At 37.6% G+C, this 25,582-nt stretch overlaps 1 protein-coding gene across 1 annotated transcript in view; it reads left to right on the forward strand.

Moving 5' to 3' along the window:
* The window catches only part of FTO (FTO alpha-ketoglutarate dependent dioxygenase), a gene marked incomplete at both ends in the record, with an annotated part of 104,595 nt that extends 79,101 nt beyond the window's left edge, over positions 1–25,494 (forward strand). Inside the window, 2 exon segments of the mRNA XM_079541211.1 lie at positions 17,351–17,475; positions 25,473–25,494. Coding sequence (XP_079397337.1) covers positions 17,351–17,475; positions 25,473–25,494 — 147 coding nt within the window.
* Between the last annotated feature and the right edge of the window lie 88 nt (positions 25,495–25,582).

Consider the following 25,582-nt stretch of genomic DNA (forward strand, 5'->3'; position numbering starts at 1 on the left):
AAGTTGTAGGGGGACTTTTTTTCCTGTGCGTGCTCCTAGGGGGATCTTTGCATATAGCACTGTGGCTTCCTACATGACTTTTCTTTTTAAGATTATTTAACTTCTGTTTGCCATTCAGTTGCTGGCCTGTGGTTAGCTTTGTTTCTCTTGCACAAATACAACACGCTGCACTGGCTTCGTTTCATTCCCTTTTTTTTCCTTTCTGTTCCCTCAAAGTTTTGCTCACGTTTTAATAGTTCCATTTGAGTTTAGCTGTGTTTGTTCTAGTTCTGCAGAGAGTGAGTAGTGTGGTACTACAAAACGTGTGGGAAGCAGAAAGGTTTGGAGGTGGGTTCAGTAGCAGACAGAATTGAAGGCAGACTGGTTTGTGAGCTGAGCAGAGAAATGCAGAGCATAGCAGGAAAGAGGGAAGAACAGGGAAGGGAAAAGGCTGAAGAGTATAATAAGGGTAAAAAGTGTGCAGAGAAGTATAAAAAATCTTGGAAGTGCAATAGATACTTGAACAGGAAGAGTGATGATTTATAATCTGGCAGTGTACTTTTAAAACTTCTTTTTGTAGTCAGCATAATGAAGCTAATGAAAGTATCTCATCTTTCAAGTCATTATTCCTTTGCTTTGCTCCCTGAGGTGAGAAGAGCAGCAGTTGGTGGTAGAACAGGAAGGAGAATACTTGTTTTTAGGGATCAAAATATTCTCAAATTGCCAGTCTAATTTTAGTCCTTTTTTGGGGGGATCTTGGGCCAAATACTGTGGTTGGTTCTTTGTCTGTAAGAACTGTAAGGAATTCATATGAAAATCTGTTTTTTCCTGTTGAAATTCACCTGTTGGGCTGCAGTTTTTAATATTGCCCTAGGAAGATACGTAAACTATAATAACAAATAGCCACTTAAAAATGTGACTCGTGCGAATGTCCTTTTTTCTCTTTATATGTCAGAAATGGTTTCGTCTGTTGATAAATTTCTGAATCACCTTTCTTGAGAAGCTGTTCTGCTGTGACTTTGCTGTAGCAGAAAGTCCAGCCTTAAATCTGCAGATAGAACAATTGCAATGGTGTGCTTGTATGAAATTGTAAGCAATGAACTGCTTGATTAAAAACACAATATCTTTGTGAAAATTGTTCCTTGTTTTATGTAAATCGAGTTTTTACTACTCCGGGTGAGGAGGGAAAGGAACTAGCAAAACAAGGAACATAGAATTGAAGTTCTAACATTATAAATGTCAGCACTTCGAATGTGAATGGTAAGATCCAGCTTGGTAACCAAGATCTGCTTCAGGAAGGATGGAAAAGGTTGTTTGCTGACATTGCTCATATACCTACAGCAATGTATTTAGAAGCTTTTTTTATTGAAGATTATATTGTGTCTAAATACGTATTATATTGTGATTTTGATGGTCCTGTTTCAAAGTCTGCTGAGATCTACTTCTGTTTGAATATCATGAACAGCTATTTCTTTACTTGGATTGAACCATAATTATTTGCTGAAGTGCTGTAATCTCTTCTCAGAACAACTCTTTGAATGGTTGGTAAAATGGACATTGACATGATTCTCATCATTAGGGCTAGGAATCTGTTACTGTGAATCTGTGATGCTCTTCTGATGACACTTTTCGTAAGTAAAATTCATACAGTTAAGTTACTACACAGTCAAACTGTGACTGCTGTGGTCAGAAGACAGCAGGTTTCTGTATCTACAGTGTTTGAATTGGTCCTCCAGTTCCTGGTTTCCCAAGCATATAAGTGATGGCTCCATTATAAAGGTTTTAGATCACATTGACAGCTGTGGAAATTAAATGTAGCCAGCAAAATCTTTTTTCTGTCTGGCCAAGCAGAGGAGAGAACAAGTGAAAAAATTCCCTGGGAAAATTAGTTCTTGTGAGGAGTGGAGGATCTCTTCCTTTTTGCTATATTAATTTTATTGCATTCTCCAATAAATAAGACTAGCTTTGGTTTCTTTATGTGTTATTCACACACACGTTTATCATTTAATGACTTGGAATATGGCTTCTAGGCCACGTTATAGAACACATGGCTAAACTTTCTCTAAACACACGGAAATTTTCTCTTCAGGATAGCTTCCAGGACAGTTGCAGTGATTGAGAATTGGAAGGAGCTTCAAGATGCCCTGAAAATCTATGAGAGAAAGATTGGTAGTTTCCTTGAAATCTCTCTTATAATTTACTATGAACATAAGTATTACCTCACCCTGCTTTAAAGTACCTCGGTATGTTGAGTCTTATGTAGGAATCGTGGTTTCAGAGCAGCAGTTCTGACACTTGCTTCAGCACATCTGCTCACTCCTGGTACCTGGTTCAAGCCTGTGCTGCACACTTCAGAGGAGACCAAAGGATTCTGCCTGTTCAGGTGGCTCCTTCAGCCAGGGCTTGGGGTACTGGAGCATGCTGCTCTCAGTGCGCTCCCACTGCTCCTCTCTAGCCCAATTCTTTCTTGTTTCCACGGCAACTTCTTAAGTAACTCCATCTAGCAAAGTATTCTCTGTAGCAATTCGCTGTTAGAAGTAATTTGATAGTCTTTCTTGTGACCTATACCAGTCACTGGCTGTTTCTATTTGAGCTGAGGACTCGAGGAGAGTAATGGAGTACTTCACTGTTTCATTTCTTGCTTTTTTTTTTTTTTTTTTTTTTATGTAGGTAATGTAGGCTGTGGGATATTATTTGTGTATTTTAAAAATCAGTGTATTGTGACCTTTAGGATCTATAGACTTTTTTTTTTTTTTTTTTTTTTGTGGAAAAGCTCTCTTAAAAAAAAAATGTTTATTGCAAAGTAAATGGTTGAAACTGTGCTGCAGTTACATGAAAGACACAAACAGACATTCATTATTTCCTGACTATGTAGATTTTATGGGAAAGTAAAGGAAGCAATGGCTGGGTGTCATTAAGAAGTAGCTAGTGGAAAGCAGTGAAATGAGCAATGAGACTTGTAAAGTGTCCTGAAAACTGAAACACCAGTGTACAAAGTACTGCTTCTCCTTGCAGATATGGGTGCCATATGGCAGCGTTAAGGGGAATGTGGAGTAGGAGACAAGAATCCTATTATTCCTCACACTTCCATTTGTTTACTGTTTGCACCTTCCTGTGCACAGTGTTTACTGACAAGGCACCTGTCAGGCTCTCTGGAGTTTCTTTAGTGCCATTCCAACTTTGGCATTTCTGATTATAGTTAGTTTTTGTAGTAGTTGTATAATCAGGGTGTTTGTGGGTTTTTTGTAACTAGATTGAAATCCATATTCATTTTCAAGGGCCATAACTCTTCCTTCTCTTACAGCCTTTCAGTTTTTCCTTTGTTTTCCTTAAAAAGGCCATCTGCCATGATTGTGGTATTGCTATCCTTGAAACTTCTTGGCCTGCTCTTTTTTTCTTACTCTGTCTCTGGACCTCCTTCTGTAGCTGCTGTGTGTATCTTTGGAACTAGATGGACTGACTGATGGTACTTTAACACGTGATGTTTAAAGGATCAGGTTTCTGGAAAGACAGTTCTGTGCTTTGGGTGTCTTTGGAAGGATGCACCTGAGAATGTAACCCATATCAACTCTACATGAATTTCAGTAGCTGCAGAAATGTCACGTTCTCAGCTGCTTCACCCTTCCCATTTCCTAAATAACACACACATCCACTGGCCAGAGTTTTCGTAACTTATAATACATTTTGTGTTAATTTTGTATTTCTCTGGAAAAAAAAAAAAATCCTTAAAAATCTTTAAACTATAAATCTACCAATAGTCAATAAAATTGTCTTTGTTTTAATAGCCCGAATTCTAGCTCCTCTCTGCTTTGCTGTTTTGTGTTCTGTTTGCTGAAGTATTCTTGAAAATTTCCTTTTCTGATGACATTCTGAAGTTAATGGTTTGTTTTTACCCCCAAAGCAAGTTGTATAGCATGCAAAACTGGAGAAAATATGCTTAGCTGCACTCTTCTGCTGTTACTTACCCAAAAGCTGGGGAGGACATTTCTGTATTTGGTTTTGCCCTTAGCTGAGGCTATCTTATAGCAATGATTGCTATATCAAGAGAGAACAAGAGAAGCTGCATTGAAAGGGTGTATAGGAGGCCAAGAAAATTGCACAGAATTTAACAAAATGTTATAAAGGGAGCCCTTGAAGCACAAATTTCGTTTGTTGTAATTCTGATTGTGAAAATTAATACTTATTTGTCAATCACAGCTTATCAGTCTGCATAGTGGTCATACTGGTGTTATCACAAATACTAAACGACCCCCTCTATCCACTTTCCTGTTTTTAGCATCACAAAGAATTGCATTTTTTTTTGCACTTCTGCATTGCAGGGTTTAGTGCAAATACTTGAACTTTCCCATAGTCTAGGAAACATGGCATTTTAAGAAGTATTTCATAGCTGAGAAAATCGCTGCTATGCTAGTATAATGATTTTGCAGCACTTTCCTCAGTGGAACACATCATGGGGGAAAACCATCCAAAGGACATTCTAAGTTCTGTTCTGTAAAGAAGTGCTCAAAATGACATGCAAGGCATTAGGGGATAGAATCCACCCAATACAATCTCAATTTTAGATACAGGGGGAAAAAAATGAAAGATGAAACTATTCCCACTAGAAACATTGTAAATCTGAGAAAATATATAAGTTTTCCTCTCTCTGACATACATCAAAGGCATAAAACTTGAGAGATTAAAATATGTTTTTAATCTTGGTTTGATGAGCAAAACTTTCGCCATAATATTTATTATGAGAGGCTCAACTTGTGTTGCCTCTTCCCTTTGTTCTGTTTATATATGACTTCCTTTCTTCCAAAAAAGTAGGAAGTATCGCTTTCACAAAGCCGAAGGATATTGCAATGGTTTGTTCATTTAAGCTGAGTCGTAGGCCCACGTGGCAGGCACAAACTTTTCTTTTATTGTCCTGGGTCCCAGAGGAAGACCAAAGCTTTCTGATGGCTTCCCATGAATGCCTTTCATTTGTGGAGGAGTTTCACTAGCTTATGCTGACTGTACGAAGATCAAACAGGCAGGGAAATTGTGGTTTTGAGAAACTTAGCCAAGATCTTTGTTATTTTCTCAGAAGTTTTTCTTCTCTAACCCTGTTTTTTAAGGACAGTATTAAGACAATTCATTGTAGTGATGGATGGAAAAAGAGCTTGATGAATCGTTTTCTGTTTGAGTACTTTCTTAGTTACTAGAAAATTTGTCAGTGTATATTATGAAAATGCTAACCATAATTGCAGTCCTTCTTTATTGCATCTGGAATCAATGACATCCAAAATTAAGCATGAAAAAAATGTTGTGGCTTCTTGGTCCTGCAATTGCATCTACACTGGGACTGTGCACCCACAGAATTTTGCTGAAATCATGCAGGTTTTGCCTGGGCACAAAGGTCTGTCAAATATATTTGATTACAGGAGCTGACCTATTGAAGTCTCTTTCGTTTCAAGAATAGTTTTTTTTTCCAGTTTTTTCAGCTTTCCTCTTAAAGATTTCCATTTTGCTTAGCTGTTAGTGAACGTAAGTATTGGAATGAGATATGCAGACCACATCTTTTTAACTGCAGTAATGGCATGTTTTGTTAGCAATACACAGATTTCATTGTGTTGCTCATGCAAAACCTCATGTTTTTCATACAAATTTAGGTTTTGGTGAAGGATTATTTCAATAAAACTAAAATGACTTAGGTTTCTGAAGTAAAACACGTAGCATCTATAGAGGTCAGATGTAGCTGGAACTTGAACAGCTGTACAACATGCATCCTAGATTGTTTTTAATTGTCTTCCCTTTCTCTAACAGCAGTAATTCTTGTTTATATTGTCAAGAACCTTTCTACCAAGTACAAGCGCACCATACTTTAAGGTCACATGCTTAACCCTACTGCATGGTCACAATGTAAATGTGACCCTTTGTTTTCATTAATGTATGAGGGGTGGATGCAAGGCAAGGCTGTTCACAGGGCTGAAATAGCTTATTGTAAAAGTGTCTTAAAGAGAGCATATTTTGTCTCCATACCACAGTTGTTTAGCATTACTCCTGTGCACCCAACCGGCAGCCAGTTTGGTAATGGATTTTGTGTCATTTTGTTCTTTTGACCTGTGATACTTTCTTTGAATTCACCTCAAATAATAAAAACCAAAGGTTTTCCTCCTTTCTAATATCCTAGAAGTAGTAAACAAATGTTGAACTAGTTTGTTTTTTTCCTTTATGTGACAGTTTATCAGTCACTGTTAATGCATTGCTGTAGAGGGATAAGGTTGACTTTATTTAAAAAAAAAAAAAAAAAAAAAAAAGTCAAAATAATGCTCGGTGTTTTTTCACCAGTTGGAAAGTAAATAAAGCATATCTTTTAAAATGACTTCAAGAGATTTCAGTAAGTTTGTGCCTTTCTATCTCTAGTTACAGGTATGGTGGAAAGATGCAGTTGAAATCTTCTGGATTATTTTGGTTTTGATGGTCTGGAATTGGCCCTGAATCCCAAGATGTTTGGAAAATTCAATTTGAATTACTATTAGAATATGTGATTGACATGTACAGTTCGCATAGTAGGTCAGAAAAGCTGAAGTTGTGCTTTTAAATATGCTTTACTGTTTCAAAAATGAAGCTGATTTGTTGGATCTTTTTGTTCTAGGTTGCTTACTTTCATTAATTATTTTCAGCCATTAATTTAATGCCATTCATATGTACTTTAGAGAGATGTGGATTTATGCTAATCCACAAATTCCACAGACCAAATATTGAAGACAGACACATTTTTCATCAAATTAAATGTTTTCCCCTTTAAAAAGAGAAATATCTCTATGTACTATATGAGCAGTTTGGGTTATTGCTCATGTAGGCTATCTCTCTTCTTTGTGAGCTCCAAATACTGTGAAATGTGATTTGTCCTGTGGTGCTAAAGCAAAATGTGAAGTATGTAGGCAGTAATTGGGCTAGAGACGTGGAGCTGTAGTAGAACTGGTCAAGGTGCCTCTTTGAGGCAGAACTTGTGCTGTGAGAGAGCAGACATCAAGCTCAAGCTGGATGTGGTTCTGGCAGCCTGGTCTAATGGTTGGCAACCCTGTATGTAGCAGGGTTGAAACTAGATGATTGCTGTGATCCTTTTCTTGGTCCTTTTCAAACCAGGCCATTCTGTGATTCCACAATGGTGTGATTCAGCACCTAGGTCACCTGCATGATGTGCTGATAAATATCAGACTCTTCAGCAAGTGACTTTTGATTCAGAGAGTAGTTGGTGAGTATATGTGCACAGCAATCTACTGATCGTACTGTTTGTTTTCTTTGTTAGGCATACGAATCTCATGGTGAAGTTTATCTTCCCCGATTGAATGATTTTTCACTAATCAAAATTGTTTGAGTAATGATTTTCGATAAGTAGTGAAATGTTCGGATGCTTGGCCTTCTAAGCTGTTAAATCTCTCTCAAGCCTTTATCTATAAAAAGTGAATGTTCATGGAAAATGAATATAGCAAAATCACAACATTTAGAGCTTAATTAACTGAAAATATTTAAGAAAAGTTTTTTGTTTTAGTAGTTGTTATGTTTTTAATGCACTAGAAGGGGACAAAGTAAATGTTAAAATTTTCTAAATTGATTTATTTTTCCCTTGAGCTACTCCCTCTTCTATCCTTGTGAGCATCCTTATAATTGTTGGGTTAATTACTTGATAATCTGCCTTTTAAGGATGAAAAATGAACCTTTTATTTCCTTTCTCCTGAGGAGATAAATTAATTACGGAGGGCTTTATTTCTCCCTTCCTCGGAGTGCAGAAGAGAGCAAAAATCCTTCCCCAAATTCACAATGAAGTGAAAACGCAAACCCATGTGAGAAGGAGACCAGGGAATATCAATGGAAGAAAAGTGGTGTTTTAATAGCAGAGACTATTGGCGCGCTGATACTTGTCATTCGCTCCAATCTGCATCTCTGATGGAAGGGAAACACGAACAAAATCCAAACTTAACTCTGTCAAAACAGCATAATCAATAACTGGCCGTGGTTTGCATTAACCAGTTTTCTAGAGTGTGTGTTTTACAGTTGTATCGTGTTCAGGAGAGGGGTACGTAGTGAGAAGGGCTCCCATCCCATGGCATGCTGGAAGTCAGTCTGTGCACAGTCCCTTCTTGGAGGAAACCAGCGAGGCTGTAGGATGAGCACAGCAGAACTGAGCCTGCAGGTGTACTGTGTCTTCTGTGCATGCCTGCACCGGGAGCCTACAGGCTTGCACACTCAGAGCAAGGCTGAGTGTACTTTGCATTTAATTTGTTTGTTTTAGTAGGAGGTTCTTGTTGTAAAAAGTGTAGGCTTCTTCTGAGCAAACAAATCCATCAATTTGGTCAGACACGATAAAGAAGCATTACCTTATTATGAAATGTTACCTTAGTTAGCATCTTACGTGTACCTGGACTACTGAATTCATTTTGCAGATTTCTTTTTCTGTCCCTTTTGCCTTGACAGCAAGTATGTACTGCTGCCCTTACATGAATATGAATGTTAAATCTACATGAAAGTGTGCTGCGGTGCTACTGGGGTAATGAAATTATTACTTGTACCAAATGTGAGAAAACTCCCTATTGTAAACAACTTGGTGAGAGTCCCATTACCAGAGGGTGATTCATAGACACGGTACCTTTCATACTGTGAGGACGATAAAGGCACTGAATACATATGTCACTAGAAGATATGTGGTTATCTTGTATGTGTACTGAATTGCTACTAACTATGCCATGTGTCCTAGATAAACCGTGCCCACAGGCACTTCTGGACGTAAGTTAATTTGCTTGTAGCTAGCAGCTTCTTCATTTTGCAGTATTTAACTCATTCAGTAACTTAAATCTCTGTACTTGAAATTATTTCAATAGAACTAATGTCACCAAGAATGTCCCAAACATTTGCACAGTTTTTTACAAGCAATTGCGCTAAAAATTATTGTGGTAAGGCGGCAGGTGGTTTGATGGCAAATGGCAACAGGTGCAGACTTCAGTCATGTTAGTGAACATTAGTGCTCAAGACTTTCTCCGTATGAAATATGTACTTCAAGGAAATCAGTGATATGGCTGGTTGCGCTTTTAGCACTAGCACCGAGAGTTGCAAGCAAAAATGTGATCACAAATTCTGTGTAGCTTAGCATACTAAGGCTCCAGTATGAGTCCAAACAAAGTCTTGCTTACCTTTAGAATTATTTTGTTGGAATTGGTGAAATTATATGAGGGTTCAATTCAAACTAGTATTCATTTCAAGTAGACTTCATTTGGGTTTTAGTGAGATGGCATTACCCACTTGAGGCTTTGAAGCCTGTAATTTTTCTGTTCTTTTTTGTCCCTAAGCATCTGGTAATGTTAATTTTGACATGCGAAGAAAATTGCACTTACTTTTGAGTTCTTTTGATATATTTTTTTTTTTTTTTTTCCAGCAAGGTCATTTATATTACAGTTCGTCCTTGCTTGGAACTGCACATAATCGGTGGTGAAAGCTGTTCACTTGCTGAGCAAGCTCATACAGGTTGAACCCTGTATGTGTGTGATTCGGTTCTGCAGAATGTAAGCTGTCCCAAGAGCTCATCAGTGGACTCAGTCTTGTATTGCTTCTTAGCTCAACTGATTTCAGCGATAGTGAATAATCACTGAAGCATATACTGCTGTGCAGTTCTTCAGAACTTAAGTGTTCAGTGTAACTACTGTTTGCGTGTGACCAAAATGGGAGAAGGGAGGTGTATACAAAGGAGTGAATTATTACAAAGAACACTTTCTGCTTCAGTTCTTGTTCAGAAAACATATGTTCAGCCATGCAGGCAACAGTTGGGGTAAAGACACACTGTAGGTTTGGAAACAAAAGGCATGTTCTTTTCTTGCATTCACAATGTTTTCAAACATATTCACTTGTTAGGGACTGGCCTGTCAGCTGGATCTTCTTGCAAGCCTGATTTCTTTTTCCTGACTTCTTTCAAAAGCTTTTTCCCCCACAATGTTTTACACTTCATATAATCCACTATGCATGGTAGGCCTGCTTCTGTCTTTGTGCTATTGATTCAGACAGAGGTGGAGGGGCTGTGCTCTGGGAGAATGTGGCTAAAGGGTAACCTTTCACTCACCCATACATCTGAAGGTGCAAAGCCACTCTTATTTCAAACGCTGTGAGTGGGTCAGTTGCTCTTTCTTGATGAGTTACTCTTCACTTTTAGCGCGCTGCCAAACTGGTTAGTGCAGCAAAAAGATTTTTAAAGTGCTGTTCTTTATACTTTTTTTTTTTTCCTCCAGACTTTCAGATTATCTTTGTAACTGCATTGAATCATCCCATAAAGTTCTCTCTCTGCTGGAAATTCATTCAATTTTGTTATGCCAGAATTACCTAAAACTGCTTTGTCATAATATTGTTTCAATGCTTTTTTTGTACTTTTCCAAGTATGTAATTCAAGACTACAATATAGATAGAAATATATAGGCATAAAAGTAATGGTTATTTCCTTTCTTGTGTAGGAATAAGCTCTGCCTAGTTTAATTTATGACCTTTAAACTCATATAAGTCCAAAATGTACTGCTTTAGCTCCACAGGTATAGTTAAATGGTACAACTTTCTAGTGCAGACAAGACCTAAAGTTTTTATGGAAATGTCTAAGTGATCTACTCTCTGTAGGTTTTTCTAGGTCAAACTACTCATCTATCAAGTCAGGTATTCATCCTTTGTTGTCAGCAGTGAATACCTCAAAGAGAGACAGAGCTTCCTACATTTTAATGCGTGTAGGTTTGTTGTATTTAGAGCTTAAGCATATGTCGAACCTCAAGCATTCTACTCTATAATTGGGTTATGTACTTGCTTAGTTCAGATGTGCTTAAGTGCTTTTGCCAATTGTGTGCTACTGAGTATAAGGGTAGAGAAGAATCTGCAATTTGGCAATGGTTTCCAACCAGAAACTTGAGACTTTTTTTCCTTTTATCCTACAAAAGATATATTAAAAAAAAAAAAAAAAAAACTTCCATAAATTCCCTATTCTTTTATATTTTATTCAAACACAGTCAAAGTATTTGACCCAAATATTAAGTAACAAATATCAAATAAACTATTTTAATATTGTATATTTAATATTTTAATCTTTCTATCTACTTTAGCATCCTTTCTGACTCTTTAGTAACTTATTCTTGTATGAATTTCTTGTCTTAGAATATGTCAATGTTTCATGTAGAAGAAAAAAAAAGTTGTGTTATACCAACTTGTGGATTATTCATGTATTGTGTTGGAATACTGTTAGTGTTAGCTGAATTCAGTGGCCTGGGAAATTACCACTAATGAGCGTCCAGTTATTAGGGTTTCCCACATAAGGTCCTTCAGAGCATGAGGATAACTTAGACAACTAGAAAATCCACTGCCAAGAAAACTCTATGTAAATATTTTCTAATGGAAGGTGCCAGCAAATGCATCCTTGCCAGCATATGTCAAAACTGCCAAAAGATCAGTGAGGATAGGGATTAACTTTTTAGCACTGTCATCTTAAAAGCCTTGACGGGGAAACATTATTTAAACGTTTTTCTTGACTGAATATGACTGAAAAGATGTTAACGGTAGATAAAACTAATATAAAGTAGCTAATGATAGTGACACGTATTCCAAGTCTGCAGCTTTTTCTTTTCGCTGAGCTCTGTCAGGCATCCCTGAGAATACTACAGCTTTAAAATAAATTGGCCTACCTTCTCAAATGAAATTTGATGATTTGTCTCCAGTCTGATAAAAGAAAGCACACGCTGGTGTATTGCCTTCTTTCAGGAATTTTTTTGTTTTGTTTTATTGGCTCTTTAAAGGTAAATTATGTTTTAGATGTTGCACTGACTTCTTTGACTCTCAGGAAGAAAACAGTTAATAATAATTTCTTCCCTTTCAGCTCCCATGAGCCTACCTTCATTGTACAGTTTGCGTATAACAGCTAGTAAGAGTAGAGTGTACTGAATCTTAAACAAATCTATTAGGATCACGATGGCAAGAAACTGGGAAAATGGCAGGAAAAAACGAACAATGATTTTGTAAACCCTCCAAAGGTCAGAAAAAGGCTTTCAGTAAGTATGCAGAGGCTAGAAATCAAATCCCATTTCCTATCATAAGAAACCAGTTGTTTTAGCAGCAGTGGTTAATGTACTGTATGTGAAAGATTTAAGACTAGTTGGAAAGCTTTGCTTCTGTTTTATTAGGCTGCTATTGAAAAGCCAACAGCATAACTTCAACTAGGTGCTTTGAGATTTCTTAATGGGCTGTCAAGGGCAAGACACCAGGTCTGTGCTATACTAGCTCTTTCCTGTACATTAAAACAACAGGGGCCAAATGATCATATACAGAAGTATGAATTACTTGATGCTTTCTCTGTTCCATATGGTCAGCCATGTCTTTGGCAATTAATCATGTACAGAATCAGTTGAGTGCTCTCTGAAGCATTGAAGTCAACATTTAGTTGTACCTGTGCCAGTGGGGGCAGTGGGGGTTGCAAGCGTAAAATAGCAGCATGAGGAGCTGCTGGCGCCGAAGTCAGAGCAGCTGGCTTCTATAAACAACACTTTTTTCCTTTTTACCTTTTTTCTTTTTTTTCTTTGACAAACATGAGCCATTTTTCAATATCATCCAAAACATGAGGTTGCTGAGTGAAACTGTGATATCTGGCATAGTGGATTAATAAACAAAGGGCAAAAAATTGGGTTCAAAGTGTCCAAATTCCTGGGTGATAACTTAAACCATACTGGGTACTTCCACATATCAGTGAAAATGAGTGCATTTACTCATAAAATATAAGGAAAAAAAAAATAATAATAAATTAACAGTAAAGAAGAAGTGAGCAGCGGTTTGTAAGCAATTACTGGCTTTTTTTATGGCATGGAAGTTATGACATGTTAAATTAACATGGCTTAATAGATTTCAGGTTCTATTTTTCTCTAAAAGGCATGCTGTTCTGGTTTTGCAGACTTCCATCGGGAAATTTTTTTTGCACTAACAATAACATAAAGTCACAAAAATAATGAGAAACAAAAAGACTTAAAAAACAACAAAAAAATTTCAGTCCTGTTTACACATCTCAAACTTAATGCTTTTCCTTCCTGTATTTATTATTGGCTACTGAGAGATGACTGTGATGTTGAAGTAGAATTGATTAATAAAGATTCAGAAGCCCTATCCTATTTAAACTCATGATGAGTAATTTCCATCTTAACTCTAAGTGAAAAAAATTCGTTTGTTGACCTAATAAAGTGGGTCCAGAAGATGAACTGTCCCAAGTGCCACTTTAACTTTAGTTTAGACTGAGGGCTAGTTTGTTTGACAGGATATTAGGCTTCATGTCTCAAGCTACATGTTTCTAACCTTGAGAGGTCTGTGTTGAAGGGAGGAAAATGAAACTTTAAAAGACTAAAAAGGTACCAGTGTGGTTGTTGGAGTGTTTAGAAGTTCCTCTTTTGTTCATTTTTTTCATTGGTAGTGGCTTATTTATGTTCAGACAAAGTTTCTTCTGCTATGCATGAAGGCAAGTATACTTGTAATCCTGTTACAGTAGCTATAACATTAATAAAAGGCATCCTAAGATGGGTAGTAAGACATGATCATAAGAGTTTCTGTTCAGTCCCATGTCACTGATGTGTTTTGTCAGTGGGAATGAGATGAATATGATAGTGGTCTATTAAAGTCTTGTCTATTGCCTTTCTAACTCAATAAAAAATATGCCCTGATGGTTGCTGCCAGGGGTGTCAGTAGAGCACTAGATTTATTGCCACTGTGCCAGGAAGAAGATAAAGGACGTAATTTGCTAAGCAATCTGTAACATATGAGACTATTGCCAGCTGATATAGATGTATGTATATCTATTTATGTACATATATATATGTAATGTGCTTATATGGGTTTGGTTTTCTTGAGAAGTGGGTTTTTATTGTTAAGGCTGTGCCATTTAGGAGTTATAAAGGAAATTCCCTTACTGCTTTAATAGATCAATAAGGAAAAAGGGCAAGATGTGTTTGAAAATGTTCACGGTAGTGCTCATTGAGGAGACGTGCTGACCAATGGGACGAGAAGTTGTTTCCCTCTAGTGATAAGCAATTTGTTTAATCACATTTCTTAGGATGTTCAGGATATGTTTTTGCTAGCTCAGGAAGCAGAAGAAAGAAAGTTTCAACAATCCATAAACATTACCACCCTCAAGAATCTCTGTGAGCCCAAAGATGAGATAAGACAGGCTGTAGGGCTGGTTGTGCTGTTTGTTTATTCTGCTGTCCTGAGGTCCCAAGTGTGCTGAACAGCACTGAGCCGGTGCGGAGTCCAGAGCAGCAGTGTGAAGGCTTCACTCAGCATCGTGCACAGGGGGCCTCTGCAGACAATTATCTGTCATTAAAGAGCATTAAAAGAATCGAGACACGGGGTCAGGTTTTCTTTGATGAGATGTGCAACTATAGGGATGTTCAAAACAAGGTCACTCCTGCCTTTAGAGCAGGGTGGTATTGGCTGGGTTTCTGTTGGATTTTTATCAGTGTTGATGTGAGGAAATGGCTTTCCCAGCTGATAAGATCTTTGACCGAGTTTCTTGAACCCTTGACCTTTATCAGTCAAGGTATATATTGAACCCCCCCCCCCCCCCATTAAAAATAAATCCCGAAACAAGTTATATGGAAAAAAAAATCTTTCAAAGGAGGGTGTTTTGTAATATAGTTTTACCCAGAATGCTGCTTTATCTTACACAATTTGGGATTTTTATTGAGACAGTAGGAATGGCAAGTTATTAAGAAATGTCTCTGTAAAAGCTACATATCAAACCCTGCCCTCGCATTCCAGGCAACCTTGCTGCCCTTAGCACTTGTAGGAAACAAGTAAATCAGTTAAATTGCTATGAATCGTTGTTGTATGTTGCTTAATAGTACTATTTCACCCTCGAGGTAGCCACAACGTGCTTGCAGGGCTCTGTAAAGAAGCGTTTATGATGTCTGTGTCAAACTGTGTTTGACTTCGTCTGTGTACATCACCACAGGACTGAAAGGTGTTAGTAGAAGTCTGGCACAATATAATTGTTCTCTCCATTAAAAACTGAAGTGTTTTGTTCCCAGATGTAGCTGTAGATGTGGGGGACTTCAGTACCAAAGTGGCAGTTTTGCCAGGCTGCCAGCATTATTACAAAAGCATTGTGTGACTGGACCTTTGGGGAAGCGGTCACCCATTTTTGCATTGCATTCCAATGGCATCCTCTTTTCCTTAGGAACTACCAGTTCCCTATGGTCTGTGCTTTACACACTTATTTAGGGGATCTTGATGTTTGCAGTCTGCAAATAACTGTACTTTCAGATTTGTCAGGCAGAACATCGTTAATCTTTGTGGCTTTTCTGCAGTCTTGGAGAGAAATAGACTTACGCTATCGCCAGCTTTCCCATCTCTTGGGGATTTCCTTATTCTGCTGTGACTAATACAGCCACCCAAAAATTCTGAAAGGGAAATCCTAGTGTGCTGTGCTCTGCTAGTACGGTGAGTCTGATGGTGCTACTATGCAGAGATAAGCCTAACTATACTGCTGTGTCAAAAATCTTAGAATACAGAAGATAAGACCTTAATAGGCAAATTTATTTTGAATGATAAGGAGAGTTCACGTTCATCTCTTGAAGAATGTACACATCTTCATCTCATGCGAGTATGTTTTGAAGACCTGTGCAGGTGCTGCAGATGAGCTGAGGATCAGGGTTGGTGAAGTTGGCAGGTACTAGAACTTTTGGAAGAGATGTTGTAGGTCAGTGCAAGGGAAACCCAGGTCAGAGAATCTTATCTGAAAATACTCTGTCTTCTTGTTTGCTTTGCAATGTCATAGCAGGGTCAAGAATGTGATCTGTACAAAGTTATGGACATCGGGTACTTTTTTTTTCCTTTTTTGTGCGTGTGTGTGATGGTGTTTGTTTTTGTTTGGATGATTTTTTTGTGTGTGTGGTTTTCTTTGCCTTTTGGAAAGCCAACTAAGAGAAATGGGAGGAGAAGGACAAGATGGATGCTTTGTAGTCTTTGTCATCTGATGTTAGGAAAATGTTTTTCTATCTATGTGAATCCTGGTGTGCTTGTCGTTTGCAATTCTTACTGTGGTTTCAATGTCACTGCTACTTTACATAGCATAATATGCATATTCCAAATTCTGGGGAAAAAAAAAAAAAAAAAATCCTGTTTTCACAACCTGGAGATAATGATGATTTATCATACAGGATTCCTGGAGGAATCTGTCTGTACATTTGGGCCAGGCAGGCTCTAAAAGAAACTGTGTGCCATGCCTGTTGATCATGTTGTTCGCTTGAGAGAGGCCATGCTGGAGGTAGCAGATGATATCAGTGATACTGGAGTTGTGTTTTGAAACTGCTCAGGTTTGAAACATATTTTTAGCTTCCTTTTCTGTGGAAAAAAAACTAGGTTTGCATAAACATTCTGCCCGTTTCGTCCCATCCTTCCAAAAGCGTTTAGATACTTCGGTCTGTTTGTAAAACATACTAATGAAAATTACAGCATCAAACATAAATGAAAATCAGCGGCTGATTAAGGTGAGAAAGGCAAATATATTATTCCAAATGAGTGAACAGATTGCAGCTTGGACTCTTTTTCTGTTGTGGTTGGACATCCAGCCAGTGGAGGTCCACAGCACAACAGCACACATGTTGGTAGAGATGGGTGTCAACAGATGCTGTTTTGTCATGAGGGAGTTCAAGTTTTCTGACTGGATGATGAAGGACAGATGTGCACTTTTGTAGGCCCAGCTGTTAATGCAACGTTTGGAAAGGCCAGTATCTTGTGTTCTTCAAAGGCTGAATGTAATTCTACTCTACAGCTAGGTCCACTGCATGTATATATATATTTTTTTCCCAGCAATTTGTAATGTATTCCATAAATGAAGGGGAAAAAAAAGTTTTCCTACCTGTTTACTTGAAATATTTCATAATAAGATGAAAATTGAGCATGGGTACACAGTAAGAAATTTACTTCAGGAGACACAATACAAACAGGAATTGCCTTCAAGGTTAAAAGGGTAGGAGGGGCTCTCCCCATGTAGTAAGGCAAACTCCTTGCTGTAGTAAGGCAAACACTTCTGATATGATGTGATATAAGAAAATGTTTAAAAGAGAATGGAATTGTATCTTAGGAAAATGAGCTAGAATGCACAATGTCTTACTGTGTTACTTAAGGCAATGAGATGTTAAGGTTTACCTTATGTGCCACGTACATTGATTAAATACCAAATATATGGTGGCCATTTCTAACCATCATTTACTGTATTGATTTGTCAGCAGTAGAGCTGTAATAAAAAAAAGTATTGATTTACTGTCCTTATTTGCTTATGGGCTTTTTATTAATTTTACACATTGTTTCCTATTTCCAGGTTATAATTTTAATGTGTTTTTTTCCTTTTAAGACGAGCCTGGTCCTCCAAGAAGTTAGAAAAAAGGAACAAACTGATGAACAAAGGAATGAAACCATCAGCTGCTTACTGCTACTTCTTACTGAGCGACAAAGGCTGCGTAATGAATGGACAGCAAGGTGAGAAAACTGAGAAAAACAGTGAGATAGTGAAGTTAGAAACAAGCCTATAGAACTGCTTTGGGGGAGGAAATAAGTACCCCAACAAACTGGCATTTAAAACAAGCCAGAAGTTTAAATTTTTAACTACAGTTTTTCCCTTAGTAGAATAATTAATGTGTCTGCTTCTGAATTCAGAGTTCCTTTGTGAGGTGAAATGCTCCTTTACTGTGCTTATGTAGTGCAAAGTAGGTGGCATAAATACTTGAGGATTACTCTAAGGTTTTCCTTATGCTAGTAACAATATGAGCAATTTTCCCAATGGGCATGGCAGGCAAAGACGTGTCCATCTTGTCTGTTTTCTTCATGGTTTCCACGTTTCTTGTGGTGTCCTTCTTGAGTTAACCAGATGGCGTTCAGTAAACTGGACTATCTGTATTCCTAGAGTTCTCATTGTGCAATTGTTTTGTTATACTCAAATTCTTAAATTGAACATACTGCCATGGCAATAAAGCAGGTGTTTACACTAACAATTTTTGAAGGCTGTTTGTGTATGTATTTGAAAGCTTATGATATTTTTGTGTAGTCAGTTGAATGCATTTGGAAACATGCATTTGTTCCTTTAGTCTTCTTGTAAATAAGTCAATTCAAAGAAGAATTTGTTATATGCCACCTTGTATCTTTCCAGTATCTGTCATCTTTTTAGCTACCAAGTTGAAATCACCTTTTTCATATTTCTAAAAGCTGTGGATTTTTACTCATGTAATAATTTCATAATTTTTCTTACTTAAGATAAATAATTACATAAAAATGATAGACTAGTAAATACTTTCTTCTAAATGCACAGCCTCCTATAAAACCAGGAGATGTCCTGTGCTTGCAGTGAAATACAGCTTTTAGTTAAACTTCTCTTTCAGACTTGTTTAATCAAAATCAACTCTATTTGGTAGGATTTTTTACCTATGCTAGACCTTAGCAATTGAGAGTTGTGTATTTTCTTCTAATATCTAATTTAGAAAAGCTCCTGATACTTGAGATTGACTTTAAACTGTCTGTTTAGGTATTGGTTCTGGCACTTGGCTGGATTTTCTATTCCCAGTGTTGTATGGACTTTCTAGAATCACAGAAAGCTTTGAATAGGAAGGGACTTAAAGATTAAGAGAGGTTTAGTTAAAAACATTAAAGATTACTACATAGTAGCAGAAATTAGATGCTGTAAATTATAAATTTGTTTTCTTATGGGTATATGATTTTGTATACTCTGAGTTAAGACTGAGTTAAGAACTCAGAGTCAAAAAGAGTCACTAAGGTGAGTCTCTATAATATTGTTCATATTACAATGTAGGATTTGTTTCCTTTTAAAGGAATTCAAGTGAGTTTTATTGTTTGTGGGTTCGTTTGATTTGGCTTGTTGTTGTTTTCTGGTTTTTTATTTTTTTTTGCCTGCTGCTACCATACCAAATAATGCAAGTAGTTTTGAGTCCATTGGAAATTGAGAAAATCGCTGAAGACTTTTTCATTGGATTCATGCATCCTTCTTGTGAACCAAAGTAAAAGCTTTCTAGAGAGAGCAAAAGCCTGAGTAGTTGTAATGAGTGGAATATCTTTTTAGGTTTGTTTAGTTTAACAATAATTTCCTAATATACTAAGTCATCAGGAGGCATAGCAATCTAGAGTCATTTAAAAGCAATGTGGTTACAGTGTTTCTGGCCTCTGCTTTTACAGTTCCCAATTTAATCAGCGGCTGGAGCCAGTGGTGCAGTTGTATCCGCAGCCTTGTCTGACACAGAAATGCCAAAGCTCTTGTGTGGGGGCAGGAAAAGGCTTAGAAGCAGACAAAGTGCAGGCCTCCTTGAGACTAAACACCTGAAAGAAAATTTCAAGAGCACGGTGCCTTGAAAGTTCTGAAAGTGTCCTTTGAGTATTAAATATCCATAATCCTTTTTCTTTCCATTTGATGTTTCCCATCCCAGTGACCTATCTGAGTCTCATCCATATGATCTGCATGAACAGGCTGTTACAATACACCTCCCTTGGCTTCATCAAAGCTCCTGCGAGATGTCTGGAATGAGGCACTGGCTGTGGTAGCCATCAAGCAGCAGTGGTGAAAGTTATAAAACGTCCGCCGTGGTGCTGGCAGGGCTGCCCATGTTTTAGAGATCAGCCTATTGTGTACTTTGGAATTACATGAGAAAAATGTGCTTGGACAGGAAATAATTAGCACTTGTCAAAGGGCAGGCAATAGGTTACAGTATTTTACTTTCAACAGGCTATCAGGGGATCAGCTAGATTAGATAATAGAATTTTTTTTTTTCCTCTGGAAGTTAAATACAGATGACTCTAATTACTTTACAGTGTGCATTAGAGAGCACATTATGAATAGTACAACTCCAAGAAATTTAGGTCAATGAAGGGAGGCAGCTGGCGAAATCTTTACTCACACTTGGACTTAGTAGGTAGGTAAGCATTCTGGTCTGTCATGTGTTTTATTTGTCACGGACGCCTCAAGATTTAAAAAAGAAAGAATTCTGGAAATTGTTAGTTCAAACGGATTGAATCTTGATATTTATATTTTTTCAGAGGAAAAATGTCGTCTTAACTGTTTTGGTGTGTCACTGTCTACTGAGATCAAGCACGTCCTTGCATCATTTGTTTTTAAGTCATACCAGTGTTTCTGCATTAGCCAATTGCAAATACTCTGAGCTCCTATTTCAGCACGTAGCCCCATCTGCCCATTAGTACACCAAGCCTTACAGCTGCCCTTTCATACACTATTTACTTGAAGATGCCGTTGGTACCTTACATAACTGTGCAGGTCTTCCAAGGATTTGAGCAGTGCTGAGTGGCAGTGATCCCAAATACTTCAGGTGGGACTCACTGAATGTTCTCTAAGTGTTAACAGAAATGGTCCAGAGTTCCCAAAGCCTCGGATTTGTTTGTGCTGTGTGATAGTGCCTGATGGACAGGTTGTTATAGCTGTAAAGAGCTGCTCAGCCCTTTGAACTGACCCCTTCCCGACCTCGGCTGGAAGAGGTCCCCCCTCAGCACATCGAGTTTGGGGAGCCCAGCTCTACTGTAACCAACGGGGGGTCAGGGAGCAGCTGTGGGTTTGGGGTGAATCATGCAAACCTGCCTAGGCTGTTTTTTCACTGTATGATAATGAAAATTGTTACCAAATTATATGGAAGTTTAACAGCAATAGTGGGAAAGAGAGGGTGGAGTCTTTTGCATTGGGTTTGATAAATGAAGTGTGAAGTTACCCATCTGGCTCTAGACAGCCCTCTTTTACTCCACGAAAAGGAAACATTTAAAAATAACCATGGTACATCTAGAATCAATGACCCATACAGAGAGCTGGAATAGATCAAGATTTAATGGTGACTGTGGAAGAAATTATCATTTGAAAAGTGAGACAAAGGATGAAAAAGTACAGTTCAATATCTGCACCTGATTCGTTTTCAGAAAAGGTCTTAATATTTTTAGTCTGCTAATGATGCTATTGACATTTTTTTTCTATTTTACTTTTTAACTGGAATCAGAAAAGTTGTTATCCTTAAGAAACAGTTTGGCCAGAAAATAGTTTTTTAAAAAAGAGTACTTGAATTTCTGGAGAGAATGTTTCACTTTGCCATGTCAGCAAATGCCCAGCAGAACTGGGCAGTGTGGTTTCATAAAAGTTCTCTCATTTCTCCTCTTAAAGAAATTTGTATCGAGTTATAATAATATTGCCCTAAATGCTTGTGTGTCATACTCTGCTTAATTATTAGGGTTGTTTTGCTGTATTTTTTTTTAATAAATACATTTACAATGAAGCCAGTTTGTCATCAAACAATGATAGATTAAATTAGAGGATAATGTTTAACTACAATGAAAGTTTTAACTCAGTGGAAGCATTTTTTAAAATAAGTCTTCATGCAAAAAAAAAAAAACAAAACAAAACAAAACAAAAAAAAAACCATCTAGTCTGAAATGGTTTTATTATGAGGCAGACTGCTGTCCATTATGCTGTTTCATTGAGTGCAATTCGCATCATGTCTCTAAAAGGAAATTCAGTCAGCTAAGGGAAAGTGTAAATTAAGATCTAATGAGGGAAAACGTTTGAAAGGAAAAATAAAAGTATTTGTGATAGTATTATTTTCATAGTTGTGCTGGTTAGATTCTGGAATTGTAGTAGTGTTCTCTCTAAGCCATCACAGTAACAAATTAATACAGTGAAAACATAATAAATGGTTTGGACCAAAGTAAACACAAAATTGTACTGGTTCATGAGATGGACAGCAGAGAAGTGTTAATTGATTATTTCCTGTAAGGATCAGTAGCTTAAATCCTTGGCTCGTTGAAATGGCACAGTGAACAAAATCTATTTTGTGAAGTCTTTGCTACAACATATGCTAGATCAGATCACTGTGTATTGTAAGAGTTGTTACATTCTTCCATCTTTTCATAGCTCTTCAAAAAAGAACTTCTTATTCATGACAAATAGTATGAACTTCTGGTTTCCAGTCAAACCTCAACTGTAGTTCCTCACTGCTTCTTGGTCACCATACTTGATCTTCTCCAACCCCTCTGGAAATATGTAGGTCACACCAATCTTTTACATAATGCTGTAAAGGTGCATATTTTTTCTAGGTAGAGTAAGTGGCTTGTCCTACTGCTGAGATAGTCTTACCTCTCAGCAGTGATAGTTGGATTACTACATGGATATTTTGTATGTGAATTTGTTACAGCTCTATTCATATTTGCCTGTGCGTAGTGTGAGAACTGAGTCCCAGCCTGCAGTAGTCTTGTTGGATTCAGAGAACAAAAAAGAATGTGAGAGTAGAATCCTAATGAAATAGTGTGCACGTAAAGCAAGACACAAACAGGAAGATTTTGATATATTTTGTTGTTCTGAAGAAAACATTATTTTTCTTGTGACTGATCTCTTTCACGCTTAGGAAGGTAAATGAGGTGAATCTTGCTCTTTGCTCCAGCAGGAGAAAGTGCTGGATTACTTACAACTGCTTCAAGTTGTTTACATCTCCTGTGATTGTTGTGTGTGATCTTAGAACAACAGGTGTTTTTTTTCTATTGGGGAAATCCAATGTCTGTTTTTCTGACATCAGTAGTGATCTCCACACACACAGCTCTGTGAACTCCAGTGGGATTTCTGTTGTAACTGTCCTCTCCAGACAGCACGTGTGCCAGCTGGAACGGTTACTCAGTGAGTTAGCTACAAGCATAACAATTAGCAGCAAACTAAGACAAATTTTGAGTTCTCCTTTATGAAATTGAGGGGGGAGAGGGAGGAACACAACAGAAAATTTGGATTTGTTTGATGTTTTGTTTGTATGTGTGTTCTTTAAGAGAAGAAAAACTATTCAGCACCCATTTTGAAAGTGAACACGTTGTGATTTTGCTGCTGAGTGCTGTGTGTTACTCAAGAAGATGCCTTGAGGCAGACTGAAAAACAGTCTTGGAGCTTTTAAATGAGTGTAGGAAACACAGACTTCAATGAAGTGGTCAGGTCAGTTGCTGTAGCCGTGCTCAGACATCAGCTACCCTGGCTGCCCTCTGACTTTTTTCTAGTTGCCCATTATCAGGTTGCTTTGCTTCATGTGCCACTCTCTGCTCTCTGCTCATTTTCACCTGTTTTGTACTAGAAGTCTTTGAAGCAACCCAGCTTGGCATCAGTAGGCATGAGTGCTTCACAGGCCAGTGGAAATACTGCTTGATTAAATGCTGCTCTTGAGCAACCACTCTTATTTTCTTTAAAACTTTTTTGACCCTTTACCCTTAAAAAAAAACTTTATTTACAGAGAATTCTACACTTTACCTTGTGATGTCATTATAGACACAGCAGATAATAGTGTAAAAATGCTCTTTGATACAAGGACTTGAAGCAAGTAGTGATATAGGATGGTGCAGTAAGAAACTCACCAAAGTTCAGCTCTGTGTGTGTGCCAGGCTCTTCTATTACGCCACGTTGTGAAGGATTGTTTACACTGAGGTTGTTACCACTTTAGTTTTAATGCTCCATTACTGTAAACCCTGAAGAGGTGCATCATCCCATTGCTGAATAACTACAGGTTATTTTTGACGTGTCGCTCTTTGGATTTCGTGCTTTTCTTTTTGATATGTTGAAAGGATTTTTCAAGTGATGCTTCCAAAACTGACAGATGGCATAAATTTAATCTTTGTTTATAGTGCAATTAAAGTTTCCACAACTTAAAAGTGATAAATAATTTTCCTACTCTACCAAAGTGCACTTAGTTATTTTTATGTTTTAATAGTTGGGCTAACTTTTTGGAAGGTTTGGATTTATTTCACCTGGACAGGCCTTTTAAGTCAGCACAGGTGACATTTCCTTATTTATTTAAGCTTTTGTGCTCATGGTACAAGAAAGATAGTTAGTGTTATTTTTCCAGCAGTTTGACAGTGATTTACTGACTACCACTGGGAGATCTGAATGCTGGAGATGCAGGTTATTGCATTTCCAGACTGCAGGATACTGGGGAGCGAATAGATCACAGAGGTGACAAATTTATAATCTGTGGAGACAAAGCGTTAGCCACATCATCAGACAGTTGAACCACAAACTAGTGTTAGCATCAGCTGTCATCATTCCTGTAAGAGAGAACAGTGTGTGCCAGAGGCAAGGGAAAAGAGAGGGGCAGGGAGAATCCTGAGCATTGTGCAGTGCTCCATGGCTGCCCATTCTAGCTGAAGGCATGGTGTTGCAAAGAGAATGAAGAATACTCAAAGGTGTATTTGGCTTTATCCACTGAGGTTTCTCCTGCACTGTGGTCGTGGTATATAGTATGCCCCAAACACAGTTTGCAAACTTTGTAAAAATCAAAACTGTCTAAAAATACTCATTTAAAATTAAATGGGTCTAAAGATGGAATTCTCCCTTACATTAAAAAAAAAGATATCTTATTCAATTGGGACTTTATTTTTTAATAAGTTGTCATCATTCAATTTGGTTTTATGATGGATAAAGCTAAATGAATTTGGTGAAATAACCTGTATGGATTATCAATGCAAAAAACAAACAAACAAAAACAACAGAGGATGACAAAGACTAGTCCCAGCCAAATGACACGTGTTTGTCTTTGCATGAGACATGTGAGCAGATGTTTACATAAGTTCATGACTTCAGTCCTAAATGCTGTCAACCCTGTTATTAAAGTTTTTCCACACATAAAGAACTTGGTGGCTCCAGGGATTGGTAATGAAATACGAAGCCTTTTGTTTTCAGGTCAATAGTTCAAATGTGGTTCAGGTAGATAGTGCCAAAGATTATTCCCATTGGATATCTGAGTTTGATGGCCTATGTAAAATGCATTGGTTCCCCAATCCTTGTAGGCAGGTGTGTATATCACATAAAGCAACTGTTACAGCTGACACTAATTGGTACCCTTGCCGGCATTCTGAGAGCAGCCAAAAATTAAATGGATGTAGACACTGAGCAAGATGCTGTCAGTGCCCTAGGCTGCCTAGAGCATGGCTGTGAGGTAGCAAGAAGCCAATGGATGTCAGGGCTGACTGAAAGCAGGAGGGCGTTGGTCTGTTGCATTGCTCTGTATTTTGACTTGCACTGAAAGTTATGGCAACATAGATACACATACACAGATCATCCCACACTGCTGAGGGAGCACTGTGGCAAAGCACTGGGCAACAGCATGGATAAGAGGGAAGTGGAATCCAGCAGTGGGATGGAGGTGTAACTCATCAGAAATTAAGAATAACTGGAAAATAGAATTATTGCTTATTTTGACTTCTAGAGAACTCTTTCTGATGTTCTAACAGTTTGTTTTGGCTATAATATTTTACTATTTATTTTGTCTGATTTTTCAATTCTATATGTATAGTTGTTGGGGAATTCCTAAAATATAAACTATGATAATGTTTGAAATAGCTAACAAAGGAAGTTGTCATTTCTTCCTCTTGAGATGTTCTGTAGAATCAGAGATCTTAGAGACCTGTTACACAGCATGTGTTGTTTTCATATTCTGTCTTATTTTTGTAAATGACAGCAGCCCTAAATGGGATGTGTAAGCAGCAGTAGCAGAAGAAAATCCTACTACAGATTACTGAAAAATATGACTAGTTTAGCCAACTAAGACCACCTATAGAGGTATGTAAC

The sequence above is a fragment of the Tetrao urogallus genome (genome assembly GCF_951394365.1).
Source record: "Tetrao urogallus genome assembly, chromosome: 12".
NCBI classification, from domain to species: domain Eukaryota; kingdom Metazoa; phylum Chordata; class Aves; order Galliformes; family Phasianidae; genus Tetrao; species Tetrao urogallus.